At 29.8% G+C, this 11,877-nt stretch overlaps 1 protein-coding gene across 1 annotated transcript; it reads left to right on the top strand.

The window, feature by feature from the left end:
- The first annotated feature begins 2,132 nt into the window (after positions 1 to 2,132).
- Positions 2,133 to 9,997, top strand: LOC119600038 (peptidyl-alpha-hydroxyglycine alpha-amidating lyase 2). The gene is made up of 8 exons (XM_037950049.1): positions 2,133 to 2,374; positions 2,443 to 2,644; positions 2,720 to 2,949; positions 3,891 to 4,089; positions 5,632 to 5,745; positions 9,045 to 9,132; positions 9,189 to 9,288; positions 9,369 to 9,997. Coding segments are annotated over exons 1-8 (1,239 nt in total). The 5' UTR covers positions 2,133 to 2,372; the 3' UTR covers positions 9,673 to 9,997.
- The last annotated feature ends 1,880 nt before the right edge of the window (positions 9,998 to 11,877 follow it).

Genomic DNA, 11,877 nt, shown 5'->3' on the forward strand with positions numbered 1-11,877 from the left:
CATTCTATTTTTTATTTGAATCTTAAGAACGTATTGAACAACAACAAAAATAGAAACAAAAATAAAAATTTTTTGTACGAAATCAACTATAAGTAGTAATTAAATTTAAAATTTCTGTTATAGGAATAAAGTAATTTTGGTAATTGAAATCGTTTTTCAGTTTTCTGTGAACCTTTAAATAAATTTTTATTTTGTTGAAAGATTTCAATTTTTAAATAATGCAAAATTGTTTGATTTTCAATGGCCTCAAATATTTTCAATTCCAACTTTTTTAATTAAAAGGAAGAGATTAAGACCTCGATTCGGCTTGGAATTTGGGCTTTGTAGACGGCTAGACTAATTTTTTCTTAAAATTTCAGTGCCCTACTGTATGTCTGGAAGGAATTATAGGCTACCATTTACTTCAAAATTTCAAGTGGGCAAGGCGTCATGCCCTCATTCAAGCACAAAAAAAAAATAAGCGTGTCGATATGATTTTTGATTCCTGCTGTTTCGAAATAAATAAGCAACATTTTGTTCCAATTTCTATTACACAAAGTTAAATATTTGTTGAAAAAAGTGAACATTTTGCGCAAGCACAAAGAATGCAACTCAATGAAATAACAGTAAAATTATGATTTTTCTTGTGTTTTTAATGAAAGTTTCTTGAAGTAATTATCATCTTATATAAAGGAAACTATTATTAAACCTCTAGATGATAAGAATCAATGCATGAAATTGGATCACTTTTTTGAGAAAAAAAATTTGGCGTAAATAGCTTTGGATCACGATTTAACTTGAGAAAAAAAGTGAAAAGGAAACAGACAGTGGCCATCAATTGAAAACTACCACTTAAAGACCGTCAGGAGATTAAATTGGTCAATATCGGCTCACAAAAATGGTTCCGCAAATGAACATATGGGAAGGTCTTATTTATTTTATTTATTTATTTAGATATTATTACAATTAAAATTATAATAAATCTTAAAGTTAAAGCACTAGCAACATAGGCTATCGGCTGAGGAAGGTCTTATAAAGTGTAATTTGCTTGGAAAACGTTTTACTAAGGAACCACTCATTAGTACATTCATTAAAAACACAACAGAAATCATAAATTTTTCACTGCGTTGCATCTTTTGTTCTCGTGCAAAAGGTTCACTTTTTTCAGCAAATTAAAATGATTTAACTTTGTGTTATAGAAATTGGAACAAAATGTTACTTATTTGAAACAGAAAAAGAGAGATGGATTCATTACCGTTACTTCGAAAGAGACGAAATCAAAGAAATCATCGACACGCATTGCATTTTTTGTGCTCGCTACTGTAAGTATTATAAGTCACACATCCCAACAGCTACACACCTCAAATTTTGTAAATTTTTTGAAAAATTTGTTATTAATACCATACAAATGGTTTGACAAAAATTCAATATGTTTGTGTAAAAATCAAAATTTTTAAATTTTTGTACAAACAAACAGCAACCATTTGTACAAACACGAATCACCCTCATACACTACACAACAGGCTTGCACAATCGTAAAATATTGGTATGTTTGTCAAGCCGTTTATGTAGTCTATTTGGGCCTTTATTATATCTGAAAAATATAACAGCAAGAGTATTCAAATTTTTTCGAAGCCACTTTAATATCAACATGAATATTTAGATCAAAAAATAGACGGACTAGCAACAGAGGACGTGAAACCTGTCATATCAAATAGATACAAATATACGTTTATCTGGCGGACTTTCTTTGGGGGGCTTAGAACCTCTGATATGAATTAAATACAAATTTCGTATATCTGGGAAACTATTAGAATCTTACATACACACATATGTGTGTAGTATGTATATATCAACAAATTTCATTTGTATAATAATTTGTATAGACCATAGTTAGTTAGTTAGTTAGTTTGAAAGGAGGATGAATATACATCAAATCCGAAGAAATACACCTAGGCCTCTATCGGGCCTGTTGTGCGCTCCTTAACCAGTGCCTCAGGTGGGAATCGAACCCACCACCTCCGGTCTACCAGACTAGAACACTAACCACTAACCTACCGGAGGCCATAGAATGTATAGACCATAGAATGAAATAAAATTTTAGGAAAATTATGACAACTTTAAAAATAGTATAAATTACAATCGGAATAAACCACGGTATTCCACTGATGGATATTTATTACGCATGCGCTAAATTGTATTATTTACGTGGTAATCAGCATTTGATAATACTAAAAGTATCTACTAAACCTGCAACAATCTACTAAATTTTACTGTTATTCGAAATAATTGTTGCAAACTAATAAGAATTAAACGCATCCCAGCATGATAAAGTAGTGTATACATTATTTGAAAAATATTTTACAAACTACAGCAACAAATAATATAAAAAGATGTAAGCTATAAATGTGTAAATAAAAATGTTAATTGAACAATATAAACTATTATGTTTTTTGTTTAAAGGAAACTTGAAACATCAAAAACAACCTTGAATATTTTTAGCATTCTTGTGATTGTGATAACCGCATTCGTAAGAGTTAGGGCCAACCATTTGCCTACACACCATTTGGTTGACTTCCCCGAAGATGAGGCACTTACTTTAAATGAAAGGTTCTTTAACGATGTCAGAGCTCTTATTAAACGTCGCTTGAAGGAAAATGCTGCAGTAATTTTAATTAAAGTTCTATTAATAACATATTTATCATACATATGTATGTGGTATTTTAATTTTATTTTGCAGATAAAAAAGTTGCATTTGGAAAGCGATAAAACTGTGTTAAATGAAAAGGAAATCTCTTCCGCTTCCAACTTTGACATTATTCCTACTGCTCCTTCATATGTCCCAACCCCAGTGCTGGTTGAGAATTGGCCTGCAAGTAGCCATAGTTTCGGGCAAGTAACAGCTGTGTCGATAGACCCTCAAGGTAATCCTGTTATATTTCATCGGGCTGACAGATATTGGGACGCTAAGTAGGTTAACAGCTGTTATGCATTCACAATATTAGAGTGTCTCGAGAAACTGGATTTTTTCTGAATATTTTGTTTAAGAGTTTATGTCAGACGATGCGTATTCATATCGAAAATATGGGAAAATCAGACAATTTCAATTGCATCTTAAGTTGTCTGCTACTTATACATTTCAATTATGTACATACATATGCTTCTAACAGTAAATTCAAATTACAAAACATTTGAATCTATTATTGATTTTTTCATATCAGAATCTAAATACTTATTTATCACTTAATGAAATGTGTTGGAATCGAAACTTTAGCTCTTTAGTGAAATTGGTCTATGTTTCCTATTTATTTATAAATCCGCATCGTTTGGAGTATTTTTAAACATTTTGTCCTACATGACACTCTAATAAACATTAAGGGTGCCCCAAAAAAGTTTAGTGATTCTTCTAATTGAAATTAAAGTTTACTTCATTTATTTCTATGGGACAAAAATTCCCAATATTTAAAATTTGTGAAATGATCACAAATATTACTTATTTTTTTATATGTATTTCATATTCATCCGTAGTGTTGTAGTCTGTCAGTAAGGAGGTTTTGTTTTCGATTCCCACTGGAGGCTCCGGTAACGGAGCGCACAACAGGCCCGATAGTGGCCCCAAGCCTTAGTATTGTAGTAACTAAGCGATAATATGTACATCGCATTTAAAAACTATAACATTCATTTATATATGTATTTCTCCTAATACACAACAAAAAATGTGTGTAAAACTAAGAAAAATACCATTTATTTCATCCAAATCACAAAGTTAAATGAAATCATAATTTTGGTTAGAATAATCGATAACTTTTTAACTTCTTAATAAAGGGGGCACCCATTAACATCCGTCCAAACATTATTACACAGTAGAAATCAATACTTACTTTTTTATTCTTCTCTTTCTTTTCAAAAAGCACTTTCAATGAAAGCAATATATATCATATGATTGAGTATGGACCTATCCAGGAAAAGACAATATTTATATTGGATCCAAAAACAGGTGCAATAAAATCAGGCTGGGGTGAGGACTTATTTTATATGCCGCATGGTATGACAATTGATGTTCATGGAAACTATTGGATCACAGATGTTGCTATGCATCAAGCTTTTAAGGTAATTTTTAGAGCTTTATTTAGTATTTCAGCTTTATTTAGTGATGATTCGCCATATCTCGACCATCTTATTGCAAACCCCAATGTTGGATAGCGAATAAATTTAATTTCTGAAGCCACGAATCTATCAACCTCTTAATAACTTTTCAATGAAACCTTAACACAAAAATTACAACTAACTAACTTATTAATTCACTAGCTTCAAAGAAACCCAAATATTATCAAGGAAATGAATAAACATTTCAATAAAATTAGGAAAAAGTTGTTGCATATTGATTATACATACATATTTGCTTTTTAGAATCAATTTCTAAAAAATGGGTATTATTTTCTTTATTAGTGTCTAAAACTTATTGGCGCAAAATTTTATCAAATCGGATAACGTGCCAGAAAATTTGACTTTTTGATTTCTTAAAAAATAATGCAATTTAAATTACATACATATATTTTATTAAATTTGAATAAAATCTTAACTTCTAGATAAAATTATTCGTCTTTCCAACAAGGTACAAAACATTAAAATCTATGAAATAACAAAGTTATAGACATTTTCCCACCTCACATTTTTAGAAAAAAACAACCAAGTACACAGAGGGAAAAAGAAATATACACGCTTGGTACCAAATTGGCACCAAAGAGTTTGTAATTTTTCAATAACAACCGTTGTCAAAGTATATACATACGTACGACAACACTATGTCGCAACGTTGTCAACATTGCAACAATTCGTTGTCGAAATCTAAATTTTTTACACATCCGTTGTCTAAATGTTAACAAACGTGGTAAGCTCACTATTGGCAACGGATTGTTCGCAATAGTGAACTTACCACGTTTGTTAACATTTAGACAACGTATGTGTAAAAAATTTAGATTTCGACAACGAATTGTTGCAATGTTGACAACGTTGCGACATAGTGTTGTCGTACGTATGTATATACTTTGACAACGGTTGTTATTGAAAAATTACAAACTCTTTGGTGCCAATTTGGTACCAAGCGTGTATATTTCTTTTTCCCTCTGTGTAATTAATGAATATTTCAATCACATTTTTGTGTACAATATTTTGTGTACATCATTTGTACATGCAAATAAAGGAAAAAAACAATGAAATAATGAAAATTCAAAATCGATTTTATTGTTGATTCTAATGTATTGCATCAAAATAAATGTCCACATAAAAATTGTTTTTTCCTGTAAAATTTTAAAAATGTTAGATAGGGCCGTTTGTGTTTTAGAAGACGATATGAAGGGTATGCAAGTAAGTAAGAATCCATAAGAGTTAACTTTGTTGTATTTTTTGAATTTACCAAAGGTAAAGTCTTTGAAAAATTCCCATATCTTGCTCAGCACACACGATTGCAATGGTGACTTTTAGTCTTATATTAGGTCTCAATATGGAGTTCTAAAATTATATTCATTTACTTATTCTTCACATTCTTTACATTATTTTTTTCATCTAATATTACTTCGTTGTTTTATATTTATAAAAAATTAGTTTCTTAGAATGATTAATTAATTTGCAAATATTTTCAATTTATCGTAGTTTAAACCGCATGAGAATCAGCCGTTACTAACGATAGGAAAACGTTTTCGGCCAGGATCATCCGTTAAACACTTATGCAAACCAACATCAATTGCCGTATCAACCACTGGAGAAGTAAGTTATATTTTTTTGGAATATTATTTGTTCCGAATATGAAAAAAGAAAAAATCTAAAATTCTGTATAAATAGAAGGAAATGGTAGCAAAAAAACACCAATTATGATTCTACATTTCTTATACATATATGTATATATAACTAGCATACCCTGGGTGCTTCGCTACCCTAACCAAAATTAAATACATAAATACAAAATTTTGTTTACTTTTGTAGACAATTAAAAATTATTAAAAATTTATTTAATGTTTCAGTTTTTTACGTTCAATGTCACTTCGAATAAATTCAGTAAGAGCTTGTATTTTTAGTTTCATACGTTTAGCTTCCACATTATTATAGAAAATTTCGAAAGTACAATTGAAAAAAAGTACTATAAAATTACTCTAATAGATTTTCATTTAATCAAAAATTGTATGTTTCTGTGTTCAATATTATATACAATTCAAAAAATATAATTTAATGAATGAGAAAATACCAAAAGTCCCTTTCAGTAGATTCTCATTCACCAAATTTTATATTTCTATGTTCAATATCGCAAAAATATCAAAAAGTACTATCGGAAAAACGAAAAAGTACAAAAATCTCTCAATAAATTCTCGCTTAATAAGGACCGTGTGTCATGTGTTCCGGTTAACCATTATAGAGAATCCAAAAGGTACCATTTGAAGAATGGAAAAGTACCAAAGAGTTCCCAATTACAGAATATTACTCAGTCAGGACCATGTATGTTAAAATTTATGTTCCTAGGTTAAATATTTTAGAAAATTCAAAAAGTACCATTTATGAGATAAAAAGTACCAAAAAGTTCTGTCTTAAATAATCTTATTTAATGAGGGCCGTGTATGTTTAATAATCATGTGTTTTGAATTCATATTATAAAACATACAGAGTATCATTTGAAGAAAGGAAAAGTACCAAAAGTGGAATAAATACTAATAAAAAATAGTACAATTTTTCCCCTTTTCGCTTAGAAATATACTTTTTTGTGAATTAAGTTTACAAAATGTTCCGTATTTAAATCTATGTATATATCACAGACAAAACTCAATCGATTCAAATCTGCATTCATTTGTTCCAGAAAAATTGTGCTTTCAAAAAGGAACCAAACAATTTACTCGAATTTGGTCCTATATAGGCCTTAGTACTCGAATTCCAAAATAATATACCAATAGCTTATTTTGTGTGAGTAAATAAACTACTTTTTCAAATTTTATAAAAATTGGCTTAATGGGTTTGAATAAAATGAAATTTCCCGTTTTCCCCCTTTATGTTACTTTTTCCCCCAGTGAAATAGCAAACATTTTGTTTCAATAAATATTACAGAGTTAGCCCGTAATTTAATAGGAATACTTCAATAAATCGAAAAAGTTTTCACATTAACTAAAAAAAAGTTACAAAAAATAGAGTTTTCTCCTTTTACACCTAAAAAGGCTGAATTATAAAAAAGTACGAAACAGGTGTCTCTTAATTTTGGGAGATGTATCCAAAATACTTATTAAAATTTTATTATGTTAATTAGTTCAAAAGTTCTAAAGGACCAAAAAAGGTACCAAAATCACCTTTGTTACATATTTTTACCCCTTAAAAGTACGAATTTCAAAAAAGTACCAGACACCCATCTGCTAATTTTAAGAGCAGATACAGGTGCATTTAAAATTATTCTTGTATCACAAATATTGCGTAAGATAATTAAGAAAACCTGTTTTACCCGTTTTTCCCCCTTTTTACCCGCAAATGTACATTTACAAAAATCCCTCCTTAGTGGATCTACATAACCAAATACACATCTACAGTCTATATTTCATGATTCTAGGTTCAGCCGTTTGGGCTATGCGATGATGAATCAGTCAGTCAGTAACGCTACTCTTTTATATATATAGATTACTAGTAATTTATTAAATCTACATGTATAAAGAATTCCTTAATTTAATTGTACCATTTTGCGTTTAATCTTAGAGAAAAACAAAAGTGTGATAAACAAAAAGTATTCCGCTTATTATTTTTTTGTAAAAGGGAACGAACTCCAATTGATTTTTATCAAAAAAAGCATAAAATTGTTTTTTACTACATAATTTGTATCGTTAAAGTGGTTTTATGTGATTTTGGTAATAGTTTTTGTGTTTCATATAGTAGTACTTTGTTCCAAAATGCGCCAATTGCAAAATTTTTGTTGGAGGATAATCAAAATGCGAGAACTGTTTTCAAGTGGATTTGTGATAACTTTCAAAGAAATTTTAAAGGAGACTACATAACAAGTAAAGGGAAAATAAATGTTTTTTTTTTTTTGCATGTGCGACCCAAAAGTGGGCCATAACTTTGGATCGCAAGGCTTTTTATGTGGGATTGAGCCAAATATGGACCGATCTTCATAAAAATTGTTAGAGGCAATTATGTATACATAAAAGTTGTATTTGACGGATTTCATCACTATATTGGCATTTTTGAGCCAGTTATGAGTGTTAAAGTAATTTTATATTGGACACCTTATATGGGCAATAGGGTCAATAAAGGACAAAAAATTTGGTAGAAAGATTTTGATTTCTATGAAACCAGTTTGTGTCAAATTTTATGGCTATATTGAAATTTTTAAGCCAGTTATGAACCATAATGCCATTTTCTAATGGGTACATTATATGGGCGATAGAGTCAATTATGGGCTGATACGCATAACATTTGGTAGAAACATTTCGGTTCCTATAAAACTTGATTATGTTGAATTTCATAACTATACAGATATTTTGATACCAGTTATGAGCGTTAAAGTAGTTTTCTGAGGTGGACCTTATATGTTGTCCGATAAATTTGAAAATTAGTTTTTATAATTATGAATCGTTTCGAGTGACTCAAACTAAATTTCAGAGTCCTACGTGCCTTCTGTAATTTATTGGCTCAAAAACTGGCAATTCCGCCTATAGTGCATTGCACGTTTAGAAAGCTGAATTTATGTAGGTGAACGAGGGAGCATAGCTGATAGTAATTTCCATAAAATCCATAATAACCATTTTATTTGCACAGTTTTATTTTTTTGCTACTTTAGTTAGTTTAAAATGTTATATCAAATCCCAAGAAATACACCTAGGCCTCCATAGGCCTTGTTGCCCGCTCCCTTACCAGTGCCTCAGGTGGGAATCGAATCCATGACCTACGGTCTAACGGACATAACACCAACCTACGGCCACACTGCTGCTTTACCAATACAAATAAACGTATAACAGTATCTGTTTGGGCGCCACTAAATTAAGGACATGAAAATTACACTAACATTTTTAAAATTCATATCTTTCTGTGTTTGTTTTCAGTTTTTTATTGCTGATGGATATTGCAATCAGAGAATTTTAAAATTTAATGCTGCTGGACGACTTTTGCGTGTTATCCCTCAGCCTCCCGGTAAGTGAATTTAAATTAACTTTGTACTAATGTACTAATTTTTAACATTTATTCAGAGTTTCTATCGTTGCAAGTACCACATGCCATCACATTATTAGAACACCTAGATTTACTATGTATTGCTGATCGCGAAAATATGCGAGTGGTCTGCCCTAAGTACGAAAAACTCATGAAAAATATTGTTATTTACAAAATAATCACTTCTACTTAAATACTTTCATATGTATTTTTTACAGGGCTGGCCTAAAATCTTCTCAAGGCGAAGGACAACCAGCTGCAACAATACAAGAACCTGATTTAGGTAGAGTCTTTGGTGTTGCTGCCTATGGAGATATTGTTTATGCTGTTAATGGTCCAACATCTATGTTACCTGTTCGCGGTTTTACCATAGATCCAAGATCTGAAACAATTATTGGTCATTGGGGCGAATTTAAAAACCCCCATTCCATAGCAGTTTGCGTAAATGGTTCAGCGCTATATGTCAGTGAAATTGGCACAAATCATCAAACAAATCGCATTTGGAAATATGTTTTAGTTTAGATCCAATAAAATCATATACACCATGGGTAGTTTCGTACAATATCTACAGTACCTAAAAAACAAAACATACATACAACTATATACAGTATTGTTGGTAACCTAAAAAGTTTTTAATTTTAATGAAATCAAAGTACATATTATAAAGTTTGTTTAACCGTAATAAAAAAAAAAATATTACACTTATTCCACGTCGGTCTAACGTATCCACAATATCTTGAAAAAAAAAACATAACATAACAATCCTTTTCAATAAAAAACGTGATTTTTTAATATCAGTCTCACAGCCAGGAAAGTTAACTTTAAATCAACTTTTCGAACAACAATTGAATCCCTCATAGAACCTGATCTTTAGACAGGAGCTGAAAAGTGAGAATCAAAGTGGCAAATAGTTTATTATAAAACGATGAGTAAGTTGATTTTAAAGTTAATTTTATTTTTGTTTCCACATTAGATACTTTATAAAGCAATTTAAATATAATATAAAATACTTTGATTACAAAAAGTGAAAAAGTTGCTTATATTTCGAACAATACTGTATATGTATAATTACGGAGCGAAGTATTCAAATGAATTAAATTATTTTTAAATATTTTTGTGCAGTTACAATTACACTTAAAAATACATACATATTTATTAAGTACAGGTATAGGCATACATAAATATACATAAAATACAAACAGCACTCTATTCTACATTAAACCAGCTAAAAATAACAATGTTATTTTAAGTTTCATCTCTAATTAAACAAATATAATTTTCTTTATGTACAAATAATATAAATGCATATGTATGCACATGCATACATATACACTTAATCTAAATAGAATCACTTTAATGTTGTCAAAAAATAAATAATATACATACATATAATATAAATATATACATACATATAATTTAATACATTGAAAGTATTGTTTGACTTTGAACGCTCTAAAAATACTGAATTTAGTCTCAAAATTCAAAACGAAATCTTATCTCTTCAGTCAATCAATCAGCCAAAAAACTATACATAGATTTTCTTTCGATGAGTCTTATTTTGATCATGAATTTCTAACTAGTGCAAAATTCAATCATAGCTTCCATATAAGGCCTACAAATAACCGTATCAGGACATAGTACATATACAAATCATTCAGAAAAATTGTTTTCGAATTTGACTATAATTGATCATAGCTCCCTAAACGCACTCCCAACTTCCATATAAGATCCACCTACAAATAAATGTTATTGTAACAAAAACAAAATACAAGTAAAATTTTAACTCAAACTACTCACGCGTTATCTAGAAACAACACATTAATAATTATTTTTCAAGCTTATGTGTTGTTTCTAGATAACGAGCGAGAACTTTGAGTAAAAATTTTACTTGTTACAAAATACAAGTTAAATTTGGACGGGTGTTCGTTGCAAGTAATAGTTCACGTTTTTTGACGTTAAAATTGTACCAGTGCTACCAAAATATTGTCATAAATATAAGCAATAAAAAAACGGGACCTTGAAGCTGATAATTTCCATGTGAACTTAGAGTGGCCTTTAGGTGTTATAGGGTCTCCAGACTTCCCAACCTCTTTTATTGCTGTTGTAGCTAAAACCATGGTGACATTCCATTAAACAATTATATCACCCCAAAATTCATTCCTTCCTTTTGCAAATACCTAACTTCTCGGACTTCCTTTTACTTCTCCATGGCAAACTTTAAATTTTCTGCTTTAGAATACTTTAAGGTGTATATTTTTGGAGATTTTATTTTTGTACTTTAGTTTCACAAATCAGAACTTTATATAATACTTATATTTATGTCTTAAATAAACCTTAGTGGTAAACATTTAGCTTTAATAAATTCAAAACTTAGTGGAGGAAATGTAGGTTTAATAAATTCTAATATTATTTGTGTCTAAGACTTATATTTAGGTTTTAAATAAACCTTAAGGGTAGAAATTTAGGTTTAACGACTTCAAATCTTATTTGTACCTAAGACTTATATTTAGGTCTTAAATAAATCTTAGTGGTAGAAAATTTAGGTTCAAACACTGCAAAACTTATAGTTATGCAACACTTATACTTAGGCCTAAAATAAACCTGTCACTTTAGCTATTTAGCCAATGCATTGTAAATTTCATGCTTAAGATTTTCTTTGTTTATTTCTAAAAGAAATAGCGCTATTTGATTTATAACCACCTGCCAAGAGGAGATCAAAGTTTTATT

This window comes from Lucilia sericata, unplaced genomic scaffold (genome assembly GCF_015586225.1).
Source record: "Lucilia sericata isolate MDLA Ls3-8-SP2 unplaced genomic scaffold, ASM1558622v1 Contig000101F_arrow, whole genome shotgun sequence".
Classification (NCBI taxonomy): domain Eukaryota; kingdom Metazoa; phylum Arthropoda; class Insecta; order Diptera; family Calliphoridae; genus Lucilia; species Lucilia sericata.